The sequence below is a fragment of the Hylaeus volcanicus genome, chromosome 1 (assembly GCF_026283585.1).
Source record: "Hylaeus volcanicus isolate JK05 chromosome 1, UHH_iyHylVolc1.0_haploid, whole genome shotgun sequence".
Lineage (NCBI taxonomy): Eukaryota > Metazoa > Arthropoda > Insecta > Hymenoptera > Colletidae > Hylaeus > Hylaeus volcanicus.
In genome coordinates, this window is record NC_071976.1 from 27906345 (window position 1) to 27929764 (window position 23420).

General features: G+C 37.6%; 2 protein-coding genes across 3 annotated transcripts; one reads left to right on the forward strand and one right to left on the reverse strand.

Moving 5' to 3' along the window:
• Window positions 1-1033: 1033 nt before the first annotated feature.
• LOC128884515 (prostaglandin E2 receptor EP3 subtype) lies at window positions 1034-19715 on the reverse strand. Of its 2 annotated transcripts, none has more exons than XM_054137936.1 (6): window positions 18420-19715; window positions 16391-16630; window positions 7929-8103; window positions 7051-7289; window positions 2489-2717; window positions 1034-1651 (listed from the first exon to the last, which is right to left on the reverse strand). In XM_054137936.1, the coding sequence occupies exons 1-6, from the start codon at window positions 18618-18620 to the stop codon at window positions 1536-1538; spliced, it is 1200 nt and encodes a 399-aa protein (XP_053993911.1). In that variant the 5' UTR covers window positions 18621-19715; the 3' UTR covers window positions 1034-1535. The 2 variants fall into 2 exon arrangements, with proteins under 2 accessions (XP_053993911.1, XP_053993908.1); XM_054137933.1 differs by having other exon boundaries at window positions 7929-8106.
• Window positions 19716-21676: 1961 nt separating this feature from the next.
• Window positions 21677-23365, forward strand: LOC128884522 (putative tRNA (cytidine(32)/guanosine(34)-2'-O)-methyltransferase). Its single transcript, XM_054137938.1, has 5 exons — window positions 21677-21960; window positions 22020-22089; window positions 22179-22378; window positions 22453-22847; window positions 22910-23365. The coding sequence occupies exons 1-5, from the start codon at window positions 21840-21842 to the stop codon at window positions 23219-23221; spliced, it is 1098 nt and encodes a 365-aa protein (XP_053993913.1). The 5' UTR covers window positions 21677-21839; the 3' UTR covers window positions 23222-23365.
• The last annotated feature ends 55 nt before the right edge of the window (window positions 23366-23420 follow it).

A 23420-nucleotide genomic window follows, 5' to 3' on the forward strand; every position in this document is an offset into this window, starting at 1 on the left:
TTACAACTTAATAGGAGTTGTTACGAAATTGTTTAATAACTTTATTTGGGTATTAATATAAGTAATTTCATCGTTGTATATATTCAAGAAAATATACATATACAAATATATGTGCTCTCCCCTTAGGTTCGATTTGATAAAGTACATTGTATGATTAAATACGCTTTAGCATTGAATACTTTGGTAAATATCCATTCTTTACGTTCATCTGTATTTACTGCATACCTGCATTAATTTACTGACTAGACATACATTTACGCAAATTTTACAGAATTACATATCGAAACTAGCGATGCGGTGTTTTTTTTTTTTTATCCCTGACCTATTTAGAGCGTAATTATCGGTAACACTAATTGTTTTCGAGAAAGTATCGCTCGACCATACACGACTCGCTGTCACTTGCAATCTGCAAACGAGTAGAGTTCCTCACATTCCATCGAGCACAAATTTTAAACGCTCTGATACTTCACAAGCTAACAGGTAATGTACGTCTATTACGAAGATATTTGCACCATGTACAATAATTAATTTTTGGAATGCTATTAATCTGTTCACATCGCCGAGACGACTCCAAACGAGAGAACAAGAACCTCTTCTTCATCATCTTCGTGTAATCAAATTGCAATTCCAATACTTGCAACTATATATATATATATATATATATATATATATCTTTCAGACACTGTATTGGAGAACAATAAAAAAAAAAGAACGTAACATTCGTTTATAAGATATTGATACATTCGTTGTTACGATATTAGTATAAATGACTCGTGAAATTAACAAAATATATGGCACAAAAATAGCGACACGAATGTTAAGAGAACAATAAACAATTGGTGAAACTTGTACGCGAAAAATCAGCGAGGTATCAATCTCAACGCGTTCGTTTGTCCCTCGACTCGTCGTACGATCGTAAGGTTCCCTCGAAGGAAGATACTACTTCTAACCATTCTAATCTCTCAAAATCTGTCTAGAAACATCGTCGTCGTACTCCTCTAATGATCGTCCAATTCTCGACAATTTCAATTCCTCGATTAACCAGTCGGCTGTGGCGTCTTCTTTTCGGGGCGCGCACCTATGTATGCCGTGAGAATCAAGCTACGACAAGTATAGTCGTCAAACACAGAGTAATATTGGGTCGCAACGACGGCTACATATTATGTCGCCCCAAATATTCATGCCACTTATACTTCTGTTACTCAAATTAATATGTGAAACATACTCTTAAGTAACCAATGGTAACTAAATTTTACGCATGTCGAGTATACTCGTCGTGATACAAAATATTGCCTTCTTTTCATGACGACTATACTCGTCGATCACAGCTGACTGGTTAATAAAATATTGAGGCGGTGTCAGTCGTGTCGATCGATCAAATTTCACAGTGTCGACCCCCCCCCCCTCCTCCTCCCACCCTTCCCCTTGTGTATATAGCGAAGACCTTCAAACGTTCTTGAAGAGTGTACAACTTAAACGTTAGTAACGTCGCAGCTCTTGAGTTGTTTCAGGAAGATCGTTCGCTGAAGCCTGTCTCAGACAGACACTGCCACCAAATGAGGATCGTGTACCTCGCTGACTGGCGTGGAGGGTGCTTCGGTGATTGGCGTCGATGGATCGCCACCACTGCTGCCCTGGTGATCTGTAGTTCCTACCAATTATTCGAACAAAGTCAATTTCGTTTGAATGGATAATCAGAGGCAAAAAATTTCTGCTTAAGCAGAAGTTCTATGTATTTGTATGTATAACTTCGAATAATGAGTAAATGTTTTTTGTTCTGTGGTATCACTGATAATATGTAAGAAATCGTAATATTAGAGTTCGTAGGAGATGTAGAAATGTCATTTTCTGTTTGCAACGTTTCGAAAAGATATTTGTTTTGAAAAGATCCCTAAGGGAGTGATCCGAGGTAAGGCGAGTGATGGGGATGGGCAAAAAGAAAGAGTATGGAAGGACAAAGGCTAACGTGGTATTACCGAATGGGATCTTTTTGAAAATTGTTTCACCTAGGAGATCGGTATTTAGTAACGTTTGGTTATTTGGGAACACCAACAAATGATGTACATTAAAAATAAACGAGGTTGTGGGAATCGAACTGTCGAGGAACTGTAAAAGAAAGCGACGAGTTCGTAAGGACGCTTGATGAAGGGAGAGGCGTTCTCCTCGCGCAAAGATCTTTCCTAACGAGAAGAGATGAATAAAAGTAATTAAAAGATCATTCTTCATTGGTGTCGCAATATCTCCAGAACAGTGCGAGATATCGAAATAAAGTTGGAACAAAAGTTTTATCTTCTTTTTTCTCATAGAGAAAATTCTATATGATAATAAAATATATCTTCTAATTATCTCACACCTCTTCTTCCTTAAAATTCTCTTAATATTCTTTATAAAAAATTATCGTGACAAATGGTTCGAGTCGACAGACACACTTTGTACGTTTTAAACACTTGTTGATAAATATATTGCACTTTAACGAGACAGCACTTACCTGTGAACGAACTCGACCGACTTCTGCCTGGCCAGCAGATCTTGCAAAGCGGTTTCAGAAGACGGAATCTGGGCCTAGGCATCCTCAACAACACGTAGATGTATGGGTCCAGGGTGAAGTGGATGCAGAGGAGGATATCGGCCGCCACGTGGAACATGCGAATCGCTTTCCTCGCTAGCAGTGCCTTTTCAGGTAATTGCATCGCGAATTGAGCCAATGGGATGGAGATCTGAAGACATAACGAAAGGATCATTTGTATTAACTGGAGCTCTCATTCATACGTGTACGCGTGTACACGGGTTTCACGTGTAACACGTAATGTCGTGTCTGAAAAACTGACTTCAAACTATAGTATGATGGAAAACAATTATACTCATCGCTTTAGTAGAAAATTTAACCTGCACTCTGTTTAATAATAAATATTGGTTCGGCAGAAAAGTCTATGCCGAGTTTTGGTAGGTGGTACAGGTCTGAATATATCGGAATGGGTGAAAACAAATAACATGTGAACATCCCTTAAAAGGTGTGGAAAATAATGGTACCTATGTAATTCAATAAATGTACATAAAAATTCAAATGTGTTTTTGAATTTTTCATAAACATTGGCACGAACTTTCTGGACAACCCCATAGAAATATTTTATCTGGTAAACGTCAGCATAATGCGTATAAATATTATAGATAACTATCACTTCCCTATGACAAAATTTGGAACCAGTTCTTTTCGTCGCTCTGTGAGTAGAATTACCAATGTAAATTCCCTCGAGTTTGCTACCTGACCCGGCGAGCTTGAAACTTTTACGATCGGCCTGATCCTTCGAAAAAAAAAAGTTTACCAACCCCTGGTCACGAGGCTCGGGTAATTCCGAAGCAGAAACATACAATAGCGACGGTAATGATAATTTGATCGATTACCAATGTCATACGACGCGATAGCCGTGTCGCGAAACATACGATTGTACAATACTTTAAATTTCCACGCTAAAAATACTGTCATCACCCCAGTTGGGTGCTAGATAGCTCGCAAGTCAACACAGTCCCGCGTGTCGTCCGCAGGGTCAACGACAGGAATACGCGGTATTCGATGACACGATGTGTGGAAAACTTTTCCGTCGTTTCTCCAAATTGTTCCACGCCCGGCTTTGTTCGAAGGCAACAACCATGTTACGAGCATCGATCGTTTGCGGATGTCCCGAGCGATCGTACGTGAAAATATTTCAAAACTAAGTCGTTGTTTTCAACCTTCAGCCTGTCCGGCGGAAATGCGTCATATTTGCAGCTTAGCACAAGCAAATCGTTACATTAATTCGATCCTATACGGCTCCACCGTCCCAAACGCTTGTAAAATAACTAACCTTAACGCGTATTTGGGCTGTGAAAATGATAACGGTTATTTTTGGTCGATTTCCAAGTTGGCAGGTGCGCTTGTATTGCCACGAGGAAAGAAATCGCGCGACACGGGGTGAGAAAGCCGCGAAAGATGCGAATCGGATAAGAAGGAAATGCGAGAAGCTCGTGAATATGCAATCAGCGTAGCGCCAGGTGCATTGTTCGATGCAATTGCGTTCTCGGATACAGGATGCATCGCGATTATACTTATTGTATTAAGAACTCGAGGAATGCGGGTGTTTGAACGATGACAATGCCCTGGCACAAATTCTTTTAGACTAACCCGATTCACTGGCTCGTTAAGATCGTATCGAGGTTTCGTTAGACCTGACAAGCTGTCTTTACTCAAATAGGTGCAATTTTTCATTCGAGCCATTCACTGCACGAATCGATTAACTACACTTTTTGAAAAATCTGAAATTTAAGTGACCAAGCACTTGGTATAATCGTATCATTTTATATTTATAATAACTTTCGCAAAGAGGAAAGAACTTTTTCCAATATGTATTTAACTTTATATTATAAAGGGAATTTTAAAAAAACAATGTACACTATTTCATCGCATTTCTCAACTTTTTGTTTCATGGAGTTAATCGATTTGTGTAATTACCAATGTAAATACCTTCGAGTTTGCTATCTGATCCGTCGACCCTGAAACCTTTACGATCAGCCTAACCCTTCGAAAAAAAAAAGTTTACCAACCCCTGGTCACGAGACTCGGGTAATTCCGGAGCAGAAACATACAACAGTGATGGTAGTAACGATTCGATCGATTACCAATGTCATCCAAGGTGATAGCCGTGTCGCGAAACGTATGATTGTATTTTAATCGGCTCATTTAATTGTATTGGAATTTATTTCTTCGATGAAGTACATACATACTGTAAGTAAGTACATACTGAGTGTTGGTATAAAGTAGCGTATAAAGATCAAGGTCCTGATTGTTTTGAGGATACCGTAGTGTTACATGAGATTCATCTGTATTATAAGTTAGTAAGACGAATTAGGTCAGTTGGAAAGATGGTTATGTAAAGATTAAATTGGAACTGAATTTTTTGAATCGTTGGCGTGTGGGAGGTATGCCTCTGAGGGTGCACTTGGTGCAAACGATCCTGTCCGTACTAATGTAGATGTATCGTGTAGCCCTCGGAGGCATCTTCTGGGATGCCAATAATGTACTTGATGGGCGAAGTGCAGCGAGGTCGTAAAACCAGTGGAGAGCGAAGATGGCAACGCAGTTGAGTGTTGAAAGACGAGAATGCTAATGAAGAATTTTATGTATCTTTCGGACAACAGCGCATTAAAAGACTGGACATCGTAAGAGATGTTATTGACAATAAAATTGCAGGTGTGTGTGTGGGACTATATAATAAAAATAAACATGGCTATGATTCCCTGTTGATAATTCTATCAAATACATACTGCAATTACCAAGGACTGACTTTGAACGTACTATAATTGAAAGTCTATAGGGGCAAACCGTTCAGAGGAACAGAACGTAACTAAATTGGAGAAGTTTGAAGTGTATACGTATTGATTCCCACGCCATCAAGTATCACTAGAATATTGGCCAGGTTCTAGTTTGACATTCTAATTGGGTTGGAAACAAATGTCCTACCAAGGTCTAATGTGTCATCGACCCTTGAAGTCCCTAGTGGTAGGATTCCAAGAAAAAAGAATCGATGTCAGCAATGGATGCCTAAAATAAAGTTCCTAATATACTGTTTCTAATCAATATCTTTAAAGTTGATAAAATTTACAAAGATCTTGAAAATTTGCTACCTCGGTTATAATTACTTTTTAATTTTTTAACATTGGAACGAATCTCTAATCTAGACAATGCAGTAATGAATACAAAGTATTGTACTATTCGAGAATCATGACATCAATCAAAGCAACGTCTCGCTAATTAAGTAATCATTTCATAGATTCAATACTTATGAATTCATGACTACAACGATCATTTCGTGGAATAGGTTAGCTGAAGTTGAATTAAAAATTGCCTGATGTCAGACGATCGATCTGCAGATCGATAATTTAAAGAAGACGCGTGATGTGGAATGTAAATTCTCGGTGTAGGTTCGGAGTCTTGTCACGATCGATGCGATCGCAAATTTTATCGATGTTTCGATGGCGTCGGAGTAAATATCATCGTCTAATGAATCTTTAGCAAGCAGATCACGTAAACGCCGTTGGTTCCTATAGAGGCGAGTAACTGTAAGTGTTCTCCACCTCCAGACTTCCCTTGCTTACGGTTCACTGTCAAAAATTCATAGTCAATGACGACGGTCCAAGTTATGAGACAACGTAAACTCATGTCACGAATCAATCAACCCTTTTAGGAGGGATATTTCTAATAAGACTTCATAAACAGTGAATTATCGAAAAAAATTGTACACAAAATATTATGCGAATAATAAATTCAAGCAACACATTTTGTTTTTATTATTACAAGGAATGAACTTGGTAATGTATGCTTACACGGACTTTAGTGCAAACTCTTAAACTGACTCCTTTAATGGGAAATGAAAGTATATTTTTTAGACAAATCGCTTCTGATGAAAAATGGATCCTCTCATGACAGTCGAAAACAAACAAGACAAGTGGATCCATAAAAGAGAAGCGGAAGCAACTTAAAATTAATGGGGGAGCAACCTGAATTTATTAGAATACGATTTTACGAGGAACATCCTCTCCTACCCTAATCTTTCTCCTAAGAATACATATATATTTTTTGTCCATCGTCTGCATCGTTCTTTCGAAACAGTCTATAAAACATTGTGTTTTCGAGATTTGATCAATATTTCACAAACAATGAACTTAATATTACGTCTATATATTATGTTTAATTCTAAATATCAATATACTAAATATTAATGCTCATACCACCATATATTTATGTTTGTATTTCTAAAAAGCCAACGATATGTAAAAGAAAAAGAAGGAACATAATATAGGCACCAAATTAGAGAACAATCTAAAGAACAAATGAATTATTCTGTAGATGGTTTCAAACATAAAACGAAACGTTTAATAATTGCTTAGCGACACCATATGAAACCATGCACTTTAATTCTCATAAATTTTAAGTGACCAATTACAGGATACAATTAATACGTAGTAGGCGGAGCAGAAAATTAAATTAATCGACTACTTCAACGGTCAAGTACTTACCATCTGCGGCATCCAACAGATAACAAAAGATATCGATAGGACAGCCATCAATCTCGCGAATGCCCTTTCCTCGGCTGTTGCGACGACTTCTGATGGTGGACCAGCCATCGTCAAAAGTGGTTTCGCCCTTGAGGAAGATCTAGTTACGCGCCTCAGTGCGCCAGCCTTTCGACTTAGCCTGCTAAGTGCTCGGGAAACGGCCAAATTGCACCAGACAATCGATAGGCAGAGAAGAGTTCCTGCAATTTCAAACGAAAATCCAATTTATTATTTCCGTAATTGCTCATCACACTCAATTCAAATAAAATTCTGTCCTATCTCTGCTTTCAGAATTTGTATCGTTCAAACGCAACAGTCGGGGGCGAAGCAACGTTAGGGCGAAGAGATTAGAGATAGAACGATGTAGTAGCCTAACGGTACGTTAGGGGCGTCTCTGAATAACCTTGGAAGGCCAATTGGCTCTACCCCTACCACGAGAGTACAGAACTTTGTTAACGATGAAACTTTACTTTCTTATTACACAGACACGAAATTTAAATTCAGCAATTATCATTGGTCATAAGCAATTTACTGTTAAAACCTTTTTTAAATATTCCTAAATAACTATACATAATCCACGAATTCATATAACTTGATTTTTTTTTTTACTACATTCTTATTATCATAAAAGAAAGGAATGCGTGTATAAGAATACGAACAGCTGATCAAATTACTAAAAACACAGAAAGAAAATATATTTTAACCATGTCCAATATTTCAACATTGTAGTATGTACTGCATAGTTGTTGCGTACTATGAGCTATCCAAGAAACCACTTTTTCAGTGGCTCTAATAATTTGTTCAACCGTATATCCATCAGAGTTATACAGCATACTCACCGAAAACAAACCAAACGTAAGCGTACGCTACGTCGGCTGATTCAGTTGCTTCTCTATATCGAACGCATCGCTCCCCCTTGTAGTACAAGCCGAAGCCCAGGACTGGAAGGCTAGTCAACGCCAGAGCAACCAGCCAAAGTACCAGCATACAACGTACAATTACCGGATACGTCACCTGCTGAAGAACACATGCGTGTCACAGATTAAGCGGCATCAGTTTCGATAAATATTTCTTCGTTGATGGTGTGGAAGAACCACCGAACACACAATAAAAAGAAACATGAAAAAGCACCAGACACTGTAGGGAGTGAAAGCTGATTGAAATTCTGGACCTGTATTGCTGCAACCAGCCGAGTAATCCGAATAAATTTTACCCCCTTAATCTTAATATATGAAGATTGCCTGCTGAAGATTGTCTTCGATTATACTTTGCACCAGTGGATGGTTGAAAGAGCATCACCTCAGTTACTTAGAATTTTATACTTTTTTAGCGATCATGTTTCACTAATAATATTTGAAATTTGTATCGAGTAAGGTAAAAGCATTGACACTTATAGGGCATTTTTCAAGTAACATTTTATTTCGCACACCGTCGATAAACATCAGAGCAAAAAATAATTCTGTTGCTTTCCAAAACGTTTATGTTTGTGGCAACGTTCTCTAAAACGGTCAACGACTGCTACGTTTACCTTGATCCCCAGGGCAAAGTCAACGAACTTGGACGAGTATCGACTCGATTCTAATGTGCCTAGAATTAGTTCGACACGAACGAACCGCCCTTGAAAGAGTTACGAGAAGAGAATCGTTAGTGTCGACGTTATTAACAGTGTTGGTGGTTTGTTTCGCATCCCAGAGATGCGCCACCTAAAATACGTGAATTTGGAGCTGCGTGGGCGTCGATCTAGGGTTATTAGACTTTGACTCGCTACCTACAACCTTGAATCCTCTTTTAGATTGTTTAGGGGTGCGTCGAGGAGAGCTACTGAAAAGGGTATAGCTATGATTTCGTCATTATTTACGTCATTTTTTTACGTCAGGGAAATTTTCGTCCTCGTCTCGTCTCGTCTCGTCTCGTGCGCATCACTACTTTCTACAAGTATAAAAGGAGACGGTGTCGAAGAATGAGTTTCTCCGTATTCTTTTATGATTACACCTGAGACAAATATACGGATAACGTCACTTGGATGTTCTGTAATAGCGTTTCTTGGGAAATGACCGAAGTGATGAAATCCTTCCAAAGATTTTTCGTCGACCCTTCGTGGAGACTGTGTTTCACAGAAAAAAAAAATATATACATATAAGTTCTTCCCATTGGGGATGATAAGGGATCCGTGAACAAAATCCTAGCAAAAAATAGTTAACACACCATATGCTAGGGAGACATGTAATTCTTTTGGTATCAGCCTTCAATAGTAGCTAAAAAATTGCGGAAAAGTGAAGAAAGCAATTTAATTAGTTACGTGTTTCCGCAGTTGTTCACTTGCTCGTACAAATTATGTAATAAGGAGAGATTAGACCTCTCGAGCATGTGGTGCATTCGTGTATTGAAAAGCAACAAGACTTATTAGATACTAACTTTAGCGAAGAAAACAGTTAAAGAAACAGTAATGATTATACGGGCGTTGTGTCACCCTTGTCGTGCTATGTTTTCAGCTTCAACCCCTTGGGGATTATTAAAGGGAAGTATCAGTCTGTCTGAGATGACTTTAACCTTGTTGCTCTCAGTCTATGCTATTACAAACATGGGACACTTGAAGAATTTAATTTTCAGCTTAAATATAGAATTCAACAGAATTTTTTTTTTGTATTCATATAAACATGAAAAAACACACTTACAGAATGAACTAACTATTTTCTGCACTATCTTCAGATGTACTTGAAAGATTGAACATAGAAAAACGTAAAGAACCAGAGGAAAACAAATCGTACATTTATATAGGTAGTATAGTTATATTATCAAGAAATGTTTGAAGAATATTACTTAGTTATAACAAAATAAGTCAACGTCGACTCAAAAGCCTGGCATACAGCTGCACTGTCAATCCACATTTGACACGTTGCACCTCTGACATTTATGAAGCAATGCTACCGAATGCTCTGAACTTAAAAGATTCGGAAGCCTTGAATTTGAGGGACGGTGAGTCGACATGTATGCCGACGTAGTTCCTTTTTTCATCAAAGAAAACATTGTCTTAGGAGAAATCAGAAGAGCTTAATGTTTCAAGTGTTACGTCAAAAATATCAAAAGTGACGTGGATCGAGTAACTCCTTCCTTCTGTGACATAGTATCGACAAATGGCGACTATCACAAATGTTTATATATTTTAAAACTAAAGGAAATATTTGTTGAGATGATTTCTCGATTTATTAATCTGTTGCATAACGACTGACGAATAAAGCTGTTGCAAAGTATCGCCATCGACAAAACAGACCCCTGCAAAGTAACTACTTGTACTTGGTGATAAAATCGCTATCAATTGCGATTATCGACAATAATATGAAACAAGGTTACGACGCGACGATGACGTTCAACGAATCTGGCTCTCGATGCAATTGGACCACGGAATCAGCTTAACAGTATCAATCGATTTTAGTCGAGTCTGATCGCATTGTCTTGTGTTTTGAAGCCTATCGCAGAATACTATTGAGCTCAATTTTATATTCCAACTCATGGATCTAAGTTTCTGAGTTTTAAACCGTCTAAAACCGTCAACTTTTTGTTCACGTTTCATTCCTTTTTTTATATTAATCGACGTAGGTTCTAGAACTACTGGACCATTAATCGACATACCGATTAGATAACTCCAAAATAGCTGTGGCTCTCCGAAAACATGTTTGATAACTAGAACGGGGAGTGTCCTAAGACGGACATGCAAATGTCAAATATAAATGATAACGTAACTTTTAGCGTAGAAGAAGTTAGTTTTTTTTTTTTATTTAGTTTTAAGTTGCCATCAGTTTTAACTCCTCGTCAGGTTACTAAAATCAATCGTGAAGCATACTTTACATAGAAAAATGCAAAGTAACAATTATAATTATAAGTAGACTGCGGACCATTATGCAAAAATTTACGTAAAAATTGAACCTAGATGAGAATTTATTTTATTCTGCAAATATTATAACATGAAACTTACTTTCAATCTTTTTTATATTCTTGCGTATTGTTTGCATTTGTACGTGCTTGCATCTAATTATAAGTATATAAAAATAAGGTTTCCATGTAATTTTCAAATTTCATACTCTCGAATACCTTAATGAGGACCTAAATTAAAAATTGAAAAACGACGTATATTCATGACGAGAGCATACATAGAGTGCACAAATAAATTTGCTAAAAAATTCTTTGCTTATGTAACCGCATTCAAAGAAGCACGATGACCCAGAGAACGTCTTTCTCTGGTCAAACGTGGAATTGCCATCAGTAATGCCAGTGAAAATTGAAATATTAGCACAGGTTGTCAACGCAAAAGCATGGCTACATCATGAATCAATCGTCGCGGATTCGAATACACTCCATTCACGCTTTTGGCGCGAACAACGTTAACTGGTCAGCACGTCTGTTGCCAGAAAGGTATACACATCGCACAGGTCGTACGAAACCACGAAAAGATAATTTCACGCGTTGCCCAATCGATGGTCTAGTTTACGTTGGCCACGATTCCATATTTTTCCATCGAACGCATCGTCAAAGCATCATCGAGATTGTAAAGAGCTGTAACGATCGAGTGAATCGATAATACTGCGCTACACGTCGCCGACCAATGGTAATCCGTGATCCATTCGCTTTGTAATTTCAGAGTTGCTCTATATTTTATCCAGGAGTTACCTCACCTTGGCTCGAGGGAAATACTATCGCGTTACAAATTTATAGCACTCCAGCCGATCAAAAATTCCCAAGGGTGACTACTAACAAGAAGCTCGGATTTTCTCTAGTTCACTTTCCAATTTGCTTTGAATCAACCGCTCGATTGTGGTCTATTTCCGTGGATAGTTCGGGTTTATTAAAACGGTAGCGTGATAAAGATGGACCATAAACTAGACTCCCGGACTGAGCTCAAGTGGACTCTGACACGGAATTCTTTCCATGTTTGCTCCTGTATTCCTAGAAAGAATTGGAGTGGAATCTTAACCCTTAACTCGACGCCACGAGCTCTCAACTTGATAATGCAATAACGTCACGTATCTAGTTCTCGAAAAAGAAGCTTATTTTATTATAAGTACTTCATATATTTTAGAGGAAAGTATTAGGTTGTCCTAAAAGTTTCTTTCGTGAGTTGCATTCAATTATTTTCTGTGGCAGTGTTTATATAAATAGACAATATAATTTCTTAGACATTGATGCTGTAACAGTAATGGAGCGAAATGAATTGTACACAGTTTCGCGATGTAACATAAAACATAAAATATTGTGTGTGTATTAATTATTAATAAAAGGAAAGACACTTTTGGGACAACCTAATATTACTAAGTATTTAAAAAAAAAAAAATAAAAACGTTCTAATTTTAATTTATAAACCAAAGATAATATTTATATACTATGTTGTAGAATGTTTTACTCGGATGGTGCAATCCATGAACGTAATCCAAATTGCTATATGATGTAATATCTACATGACAATTTTTTTTTTCCGAATTGATAACTACCTATCTGCCTTTCTTCCTGTTACTACTAATTTAATTTTTTAATACTCCACTTTCATGGTAAAATACTTTCTTTCCTGCTGCATTTGTTATTAATATAAATACGAACCAATATACATATGTAGATATTAAACCACGTATCTTTCATGTAGAAATCAGAATTTATTAATTGTCAAGCATTTATTCTATATTAAACTCAGATTCTAATTAAAGTACGTTAACGATTTTAATGATTCTTAATTTTACTACGAATGTTATTCTTTCCGATTTATGCAAGAAAACTAACGAAGGCTATAGCTCGAAAGGAGATATTGTTATATCCAATTTCATCGATGTGTATTACGGAGTTTAATGAAAGTATTGTACGTGCGAGGTTACACGTATCTTAAGAAAAAGGTAAATCTTTAAGGCACATTCGCATTTCTCAATGAGTGGTTTATTTTAATTTCACCGACCTCGGATTACTGCCTGTCAAAAGTCGAAACACGGTTACAAACTTTGAAATAGGAGAACAGAATGTCTCTTTTTTCTGAAGAAAAGTCTCTTGTTACAATTATTGCCTTGCTAATTTGCAACAAATCGCCACTTTCGCTTTCTACTGTATTAGACGACTCTAAACCAACACTATAAAAGATTGAGTTGTACCCAAATCCTTCCACTTTCTAAAATCTCGTGCTTATATACTAAATTCATCACGCCAATCTCTTCGATACGGAAACAAGATCCAACGGCTGGTTATAAGTATGTCCACAGCTTGTAAAAGAAAGTTTGGCAATATGCTCTGAATCTACAGCCCAAACAAATTCAAGAGACGAAGCGAAGAGTGAAAAGTTTAATAATAACTATCAAACCCATCTGATGTGCATTACAGAATACAGTAAGTGAGAAGGTGTAACCGTTGGCCATATTTGGGTCACAATATAGGTCACGAGCTGTTCGCTCCGACGTAACCCATATTGTAACCAGTATCGGGTGAAAAGCGATTTCTTTTCTAGGTCAAACAATGCTCAAGACAGACGAAAAGCATGTGATTCGACACCATGTTCTCGATCACGTAGCTTCTTCTTTCCCAGAAACAATTTCAGGTCTTTTCGAAGCTATTGCTGGTTATCACTATCGCGGAATTCGTGGCATATAACCGTTTTATGATGACCCATGACCTTCCTTCCTTCCTAATCACGATTCTCCGAATTACTCAAAATATTCAGTGGCCAATAGTAATCGCACCTACAATGATCTGGTAACACTAACTGATACACGATATACGTCCCTAAGATTATTTTTATTCGCTTCACATGTTGTTAACAATACATATGTAGAAGTAGGATTTGTTGACATGTGTGAGATTATACGTTGATATTACAGTTCTTCAAGAAGGACAGAATACACAAGCACACGCCACAACGTTAGGCTTAGCAATCAAAACAGACAAATTGACTCTGTTAACTTAAATTATATCGTAAATTATATCGTAAATATAATTTAAGTTTACAGAGTTGCTGTAACAATTTGATTCTTTGATTTTCGAAGAGTGGGGAGTGTCAAACAATGCCAGAACCATGGAGAGTTATTCCCCTTATAAAAATTTGGTATTGTTTAGCATATTATTCCTAAAAATCTCACGGAAATCTGCGAAGGGAATAACAACAGGATGAAGCACGCACCTAAGATGAATCGCAACAATTTTGATTAACGATACGAGAATACCACAGAATTTGTAATGATGATAACGACTCGAGGATCCGGGTGTTGTCCTCGTTTTATTGCAACGCAAGTGTTTGGAGAAAAAGTATAACAACGAGTTAAATATAACGCCACGCATTACGTTACTCCATCATTTTGAAAGCAATGCGATTCGAGTTCGTGAACTCTTAACGTTTCCTTCCTTGGCCCGGAGCAACGACAGGAAGTCAGTATCGAAACGCGCGTATGTCTCCTTCTCGATCTTAACTTGCAAATATTTATACATCAACATAGGTCATACTATGAATGAAGACTTTGACAATACTGAATTTGGGGCTGAAATCTGAAATACATTTCTAGTCGGATATAGTCTAGGGATAAGAACTAAATATGTCCAAGTACTTTTATCTAATTTGTAACTTGGACAACATTTGGAAGCATTAGAATACTAACTCAATTCTAGAGAAATGATATATTGCGGTGATTTAGTTCCCCTAATGTTCAGAAAAGCATAAATGGTACATTTTTCCAAGTAAAAAATTGAAATTTGTAATTTGAGAGAAGTGTTTATATATTCCATTGGCTATTAAATATTATAACTATGTAGACAAAAAAGGATTAAACGGAAGCTGTTTGGAAGTCGGATTGTGTTACGACGGTAGCTGTTTCGGAGTCGGTTCAAATAATTATTTCCGTCGCGTCTTAAAAGGAGGCAAATCGATACAAAGGCTTCGCTGGTAAAATCGAAATGACGAAGTTAATATTCCCGCGCTGTCCATCCGATTTGTAGGTACAACGACCACGGAATCTCAAGAATTTCAATGCGAAAGTCCTCCTCTATCGACGATTCTGTCAGCGAAACGTGTGCAATGGACGTCACGTTGCTACAGGGTACTGATAAATGACATCACTACTTCCAAGTAAATCGATATTTTTGTCGGTAGTGGTGCTTGTAAATGTAGTAAACAAAGAACAAATTTGGCGATCTTAATCGAGCACGGTACACCTATTACATTTAAATCCTCCAGATTGGAGCAACCTCCAAAGATATGTAAATAAATCTGTAAAATAATTTAACATTTCGATGTTTATTGTCCAAGCGTATCGAATCATTCGTACGTTTTAGACGTACAATACCAATAAAGTGTTAAGTAGTGTTGTCACATTCGAATGGTGTCCACACTACTTAAAGTAAACGTAGTTAAAAAATGGGTCAGGTCCATACATACATTGCGACCCACGTAACGTGACCCTTATCACGTACAGATAAATCCCATGAGGACTGTTCGTCTGTAGGAACGTCTTTCCTCGCTTTTATCTTTATAGACTTACCCGTATCTTCGAAACAACACGCGACAACTTTTCTCAGATTTTTAATATCGTTACTGAAACTATCACTTTTCTGTTTACTGTACTGTAACATCGAACATTCTAGGAATAGTGATTAAAGCTATCATTTTCTTAGTTGACAAACATATTTTAATAGTTTTAATGAAATCTCTGCGTCAGAATATATGTAGCGATTACGTTGCCTAAAATAACTGGAGGGTCAACATTGAAAGCTACGAAATGCTGTTTTATATTACGTTTCATGCGACGCACAGTTAGGTGTGCTTCAAATGTAAGCAAATTGGTTGAACCTTGAATGAATTTTGCATTCTTGGCAATGCATAGTGTTTAAAATGATTGAAGAATCATCTATTCGAATGATTGTATCGCTATGCAAGATGAGTAATTTAATACTAGAAAAAATATACGATTCGGTATATGTGTAAAACAGAAGAACCAAACGATATCAACGACAGTTTAAAGGAGCACGTAATTATTCTATCGTGTTTATTTTTAGATTTTCTACGGTAAGTATAAATGAATAAAAATACAAATACAAGTACAAATAGAACATTTCTGAAATCATACTAGTTATTTTTCTCCTACAACACAGAAACGTGATTCTCTAATTGGTTTCTAATCTCTCATTTAATACACTTCGAAAGTAAGGATTATCTAACGCTAAGAAAGTCTTGCGAACGTGACATTAAATGTGGTGCGGAGGAAGGGAACAACGATAAACGTGTATCGACCTTAGAAACGATGTTCTTCAAATCCTCCAAACAAGGTCATCTAAGATCATGACTTACCTTTTGATAAACGAAGGGTCTCGTCAAGGCCAGCCACCTTTCAGCAGCCATTACGATGGCCACACAACCACTGAACAAACCGAAAAGCCTCCATACGACTCGAAGAGAACAGAATCCCCTCGTGGATATCACGCTGCCCACGTAAATTGTGATGTACATCTGTATCAACATCCCCAACAACGCAACGAGATCGTTCGTCGCCAAACAACGCAGCATCAGCAGGTGTTTTCGATTTCTCCTCTGAAATAAAAAAAAAATACATTTTCTTTGTTGCATTACTTCCAATCCGTATGTAAAGAGTTTCCTTCTTTATTTTTTACAGTAAACATCTATTTGATGGATGTGACTTTTCAATTAAGTATTTATACCTATGTAATACTTGCAAATGATAAAATAGATTTGTACAGTTAATATTCATACTGATGTTTACCATAATAAGACGTAAACATCAACGTACGATAATTTAATTTTTTCTTGCTGATTACCCATTAAGTTGCAACTGACAAGAATATTATCGTTTGCGTATCAGAGTACGCATTTTTTTTACGCGTAACACTAAAGTATCGCAAAGGTTTCACGAGTGAAAGAATCGAAGTTAGGAAACCTCCCGCGATTTTTCCTGTTGAGGGAGACTCTTTCATCTTTTCTGCATCGACTGGTAGGACAGAGTGCAACAGAATCCAATGAAAGTAGCGATAGAACAGAGTGCAGGAATTTGATAAAACTCTTAACCAAACGAAAATTTCGAAAAACCAGTAAAAGACAAACTCTATATACTACTCCAAAACGAAAGCATTGTAGAATGAAATGTTTCTTGCCGAGTAAATGGAGACTCTCGTCTAGTATCAACCAAGTTGATTCTTCTACTCGATACAACTTAAATTTATTTATTAAATACAGCTTGATACAGTATAATCCTCACTTTGTCCAACTCGTACAGGAATAGAAATAATTATGAGCAATGCTGCGTTTCGATTCCTAAAAACTCAGATCCAACAGTTTCTTCTTTTGCTTCTAGATTTAAACTAATTTTTTAAAGAAAAGATTCATTGCAATTGATATTAAATGCGATTTTTGCTAATTTCCTAATTGTTTCAACGGTTAGGATCGTCCTATTTACCACTTCCGTGGCTGCCGCAGGATTCTACGATTGGAGTAAGAATTCCTGTGTGTGTCGGTAACCACATGTAGTTTGAAATATAAATATAAAATGATACATAAAATCGCGCCAGCGGAAAATAGTTACAGATTTAAAAATGACATAGAATCGCGTCAACGAGTTGTGAATGTGTCGATAATTCAGGGAAACGTTTCTTTGAATCATTTTTTACGATATTTTACGATTTGCGAACGTTTTCACTCCGAAATATACATTACTCGAGAGGAGGCATCCAACGCTAATACTTGTCATAATTACTCAACGCGTACAAAATTATTTGAATAAATTCATATTCAATGGAAATATTGAAAAATTTTGTCTTTTAGAAAATTTCGAATCAAATTGATATTACTTCCTTTTCGTTTTTATTCAGTTTCTAAAATTGTTCTCTTGAGAAGAAATAGATTGGTAGGATGTGGTTTATTTGTATATCTTACTGTGTTTTTACTGAATAGAATCCAAACGAATCAAAATATATTTATATTTAACCTATAAACACTATACTTATACTTTTACACTATATTTTTCTATTTAAAAAAAAAAAATTTGTTATTTCTTTAACGTAAGATAGTAATAGTTTAAGAAACTTTAGGAAATAAAAGATCAACGGAATCGTCGCCATAACACGGGGGCTAAAAAGTCACCGTTTCATACCATTTAATAGAAAAGCTTATCAGGGATTAAGTTGCTTTCGGTGAAAAGTTTAAGACGTAATGATAGGTGTCTAAAGGATCAAGCCTTGATATCAATTTGCCTACAAATTACCACCAAACGAGAAATACAAGAAAGCATCGTAACTGGTACGATTTTGTCGACTCTCCCCCATCAATCGCTCGTAACTTTATTAATTTCTGTGAGAGCTGCTATTACCTTATCCCGATGGAAGAGAATGACTAGAGCCGACACGTTGCCGATTACACCGGTTATGTACACAAGGGTGAGCACCACCTGAGAAGCGAGAGCCACGTGTCTCTTCGACGTGTTCAAAACAACGCTGGGTACGGTCATGGTCGCGTTCAATTCCATCATCGACAAGGTTTCGTTCCAATCGTCCGTCGAGGTGAGTGACATTTTGTACGATTCTCGTAACAAGAGCCGAGGAAAGTTAATCGATCTATGCCTCGTCTGGTACTTTTTCAATTTCACAAACGTTTCCAACAACTTCAGAGTCTATCTCACGCGGAAGTCTGGGAGACGCGATCGACAATGCAACGATTCAGGGACTTCATTATATATATATGGTTCGTTCAACTTGGCGCGCACACGGTATCGTCGATCTCGAGCAATTGTAAATTCTCTCGGTTCCTTTATCTTTACTCCCCGTCGTGCAAATATATGCGCTATTGAAAAGCGAAAGTTCGAGCAACTCCTCTGTCAACGCATTGTTATTGTCCCCTAGCTATTCCTAAGCGTCGCTTTCTTGTTGGTTTTTCGGCGCGTATCGCTGCGTGGTTATCGTGTACCTTTGGTACTCTATTATCGCATCGCTCTCGTAACTCCGTAAGCGCTGTTGCTACACGCAGGCCTTAGACCGGATGGTCGACTTTCTCGGGAAATCTGACAACGTCGCGACTGGACCCTTCTGTGAGACTACCTGCACTCCCTAGGCCCTTATTCGAGCCAGCTTGCGTGTGCACCAGGCCACAACTGCCGCGTCGAATCGACTTGCCTCTATCGATCGAGTTACAAAAACTCGGACAAACTTGACAAAACTTGCTGCCACCGGGATGGCCAGTCTTCTTCTTGCAAATTCTTCGGATTAAGAGTACGGAGAGAAATAATTTTCAGTGAAGAATCGTAACGGCAGAGCTGCACTTCAACGATCCTCGCAGGAAACGTATATCAGAGCACTATCTGTCATTTGGTAGGCGGCGAGTAGAAATTAATATCACAAATTCGTTTAGATTTAATAATATCTCATTGGTGGAACGTTTCAGCGGACTGACTCGATCGACTGTCGACGAAACTCCAATTTTCGGTTCCGTTCGAACCTCGATCACTGTCCTCCGATCGGGACCGCCGTTCTTGTCGATAAAACTCGACACGTTCTTCTCGTTGGAGAGTATCGTCGGAGAATTAACGTTGCGAACCAGCGAATCGCCCGATAGTGACTGAAGATTTGGAAAAGGAAAAAGACGCTTCCGCTGACTCCTTCGACCGCGAGAGTCGTCGCCGCACTGATCCAAACCACGCGGTCACCTCCACTTTTGTTTACACTCGGCGCGTCCCTCGTCGCTGCGCATGCGCCGCTCTTTCAAGTCGCGGACTCTTTTGGCGCCATATTCCTTGGACACTCTTTCAAATGAATTCGATCATTACTGTCACTGTCAATTTTCTTCGACTTTGAAACGGATTACTGGTGTACAGCTTCGAGCATAAAAGGAGAATAGTTGGGATATGTTCTTTTTATTGATAACCAGGTTAAATAATTACATAATATGATACAGTGAAACTTAAGCACTATTTTACGAAATTTTACATGAGATAACTTAAGTTCGTGGATATAATAACTTACATATTGGAGTAATGAAGTAATGGAGTAACACACTTTGGTCTTACCACCCGAGAGAAACCGTAAAAGACGCATACCAATATATGTTATTTGTATCATGATAAATTTAGAAGCAGTTACAAACTTAGATATTGAACATAAAAATTAATTTTCAGTTTCGCTCCATAAAATAAGAAGATTGCGAATAATTTAACGTTAAATAAGGCAGGATTTCGTCGGTATGCAGATAGTTATAAATAATGCAACGTACATATACTTTTCGTATACAAGGCGGCACATTCGCCATTCGCATTGATAAATAATTTCAAGCACGACACGATAAAGGCTCGTAGAGTGTGCTAAGTAAACACTTCTCTCAAGGATGCAGGACGCAGTGAACAGCGATCCTATCCAAGCATGGCGACGAACTTTACACGGATTAGTCAAGGTTTGGAATGAATCCAGGAGAGACGATGACATGATGAATGCAAGCCATCTCTAAAGTACGTTTCTCCTTTCTGTATTTGTGTACAAATTTTATTTTGCATCGATCGTTCAAATGTAATAACTGAATGTAATATAACTAAACTTCGCTGTCTACACTAGTGTTTCTTAATCGGCGTTGACACTCCCAATTCAGAACCTAACAATAATTTGGATTGTAAGGAGATAAAGTAACCCAGAATCCTACGGAAAACTTACGATTAGTATTCTCGCAATGTTTTCGCGTAGAAATTTTCTTTTCTTCTTGTTCGATGTACCGTCATTATTATGCTGAATTCATGCAGTTTTCACAATACGTTTCGAAGGGGAAAAAAATTATCGATAGAATGCAGGTCGTATGCAATTCGTATGCCGCTGCATAAAGGTCGCCACGTGTTCACTGAATTGTCTCGAGGTGAATGAACTATTGTGCCCGCGAGACGACCGATAATTGATGTCTTTTTAATCCAATTTATTACGTGCTGCCTCACACAAAACTTTAACTCGGATAAATATTACTGTCGTGCTGCGTACAATAAGTACCGATTTCTTGGAACTCTAATATCGTACAACGAACAAATGCTTCGCGGAATGTCTGAGTTATGTCATTCTCATCACTTCGTAAACAGAAAATTGTATTTTACGTTATTTAGAAGTAATCCTCGATTACTGGGTCATATTTGACTCGTTAACGAACAATTCACTTCTCCAATTTTATGGCAAACATGATTGATAGAGAAACATTGAAAGAAGCAAAGGATGTGTACATTTCTTACCTGTAAAACAAAGAAACGACATTCAATGATAATTATTTACCGTTCCCTTTTTTACAAATAAATAAACTATTAATAATTAGTTGATCTAATAAAATTAAAAATACCCGTGTTCCGTGTACCCGTGTATTTTAATACCCGTTCAAAACCGTCATCTCTAGTATGGACTAGTACTTGTCTGTCTTACCTTCAAACGGCATAATCTAATATAATTACCGGCGTACGATACCGCGACTTTCAATTTAACCCTCTGCACTCTGATGCCCTCTGTGAGGAGACGTCGTAAGTCTAGCAAATTTCACGTTCCATACCTTCTTACCATCAACCGATGACGTAAATAACATTCGGTAAGGTCGCATATGCCTGTGATGCTCATCATCACCACTCCCGCTCGAGCGTTGGAAACAGCTGTTCGCGTACCCACGATACATACTAACCTAACTATACACAATTTGTTTGACAATTTCCGTGCTATCATTCGAATTAACCTATACGTGAAATAAATAAGTGTATACATAGTTTTTGTACTTGCGTTAATAAACCATGGGAAAAACATCGAAAGATAAACGGGATATATACTATCGTCGAGCGAAAGAAGAAGGCTGGAGGGCAAGGAGCGCCTTTAAATTGCTCCAAATAGACAATGAATGTCACATCTTGGATGGTACGTATATATAACACCGCATGTATTGATACTACACTATTTTATATGTTTATTAATAGGAGTGAACAAAGCGGTAGATTTGTGTGCGGCGCCTGGTAGCTGGAGTCAGGTTTTATCCCGTAGATTAAAGTATGCATTCATATAATTACTACATCGATTGCTGCCGAATATTTTGCTATAGAACAGATGATACATTTTTATGTTTTCTGTATTCCCAGTGAAAACTATAAAGAGGCTTCCAAGATGGGAAACGCAACACCTCCTAAAATAGTTGCCGTTGATTTGCAAGCTATGGCACCGTTAGAAGGAGTTATACAACTCCAGGGGGATATTACTAATGCTAATACAGCAGAGCAAATTATAGCTCACTTTAACCACGAGCAAGCAGATTTAGTAGTTTGTGATGGGGCACCGGATGGTAGGCTTTTATTATAATTATTATTATTGTACATTGATTCTGGTGACAAATGTCCATGCGCCGATCAACAACAGTTACAGGTCTTCACGATATGGATATTTACATTCAGTCGCAACTACTACTAGCTGCTTTGAACATTACTACCTACATACTCAGAGAAGGAGGCACATTTGTGGCAAAAATATTTCGTGCCAAGGATGTATCGCTGCTCTACTCTCAACTAAAGATATTTTTCCCTTATGTTTATTGCACGAAACCAAGCAGCTCGCGTAACTCGAGTATAGAAGCATTCGTAGTGTGCAAACAATACTCGCCTCCCAAGGGATACACACCTCACATGTTGAATCCTCTCTTAACGCACGAGCAATGTGATTTCCGTAATCTCACCGGAGCTAATAGGGTCGTTGTTCCATTTGTCGTCTGCGGTGATCTCACTCAGCCCGATTCTGACACGTGTTACCCCCTTGACGTAAGTTAATTGCATCTACGTTTTCTCAGCGAATTATAAGTCTATGCTATAATTGTTTGCAGTACGAGGGAAAGGAGTACAAATATCAGGCACCGGTGCAGACACCAATCGCGCCACCGTACGAGGAAGCGCTGTCTTTGCTCGGAAACCGGGATACTGATTACAGAAAAGCTAACGTTAGCGTAGTTATAGACAACCTAAAATCAATGTCCATATTAGATTTTAAAAATCAAGCAAAGCAGAAACGTAATGATATAAATGAAAAAAAAATAGTAGCAATAGATACTAAGCAGAACAGGGAAGATTTATTACAACTTACGGAATTAACAACTATTAAATTGTATGATAATGAAAATGCCGATGATATTGCCTAAAACTTTGCGCGTCGTATCGTATTATACGATCTGTTTGATATTCGTTAATAAAAAAGAAGAAAAAAAACACCTATAATTTTATTGTTGTCATGAATAAAGTACTGTTTCCTTTCCTTTCCTTCCTTTTAATATTTTTTTTTTTTTTTTTTTTTTTACCAAGTGTTACCGTACTATCCATCTTATTGTTATAATTGATTAC

What these genes read in the sequence shown, in the direction of transcription:
- LOC128884515 (XM_054137933.1), bottom strand. Translation starts at nt 18,620, where the DNA reads ATGTCACTCACCTCGACGGACGATTGGAACGAAACCTTGTCGATGATG. An exon ending in TTCTCTTCCATCGGGATAAG is followed by an intron (nt 16,631 to 18,419) that starts GTAATAGCAGCT and finishes TTTTTATTTCAG; the next exon opens with AGGAGAAATCGAAAACACCT. An exon ending in GACCCTTCGTTTATCAAAAG is followed by an intron (nt 8,107 to 16,390) that starts GTAAGTCATGAT and finishes TGTGTTCTTCAG; the next exon opens with CAGGTGACGTATCCGGTAAT.
- LOC128884522 (XM_054137938.1), top strand. Translation starts at nt 21,840, where the DNA reads ATGGGAAAAACATCGAAAGATAAACGGGATATATACTATCGTCGAGCG. An exon ending in GTTTTATCCCGTAGATTAAA is followed by an intron (nt 22,090 to 22,178) that starts GTATGCATTCAT and finishes CTGTATTCCCAG; the next exon opens with TGAAAACTATAAAGAGGCTT. An exon ending in ACACGTGTTACCCCCTTGAC is followed by an intron (nt 22,848 to 22,909) that starts GTAAGTTAATTG and finishes AATTGTTTGCAG; the next exon opens with TACGAGGGAAAGGAGTACAA.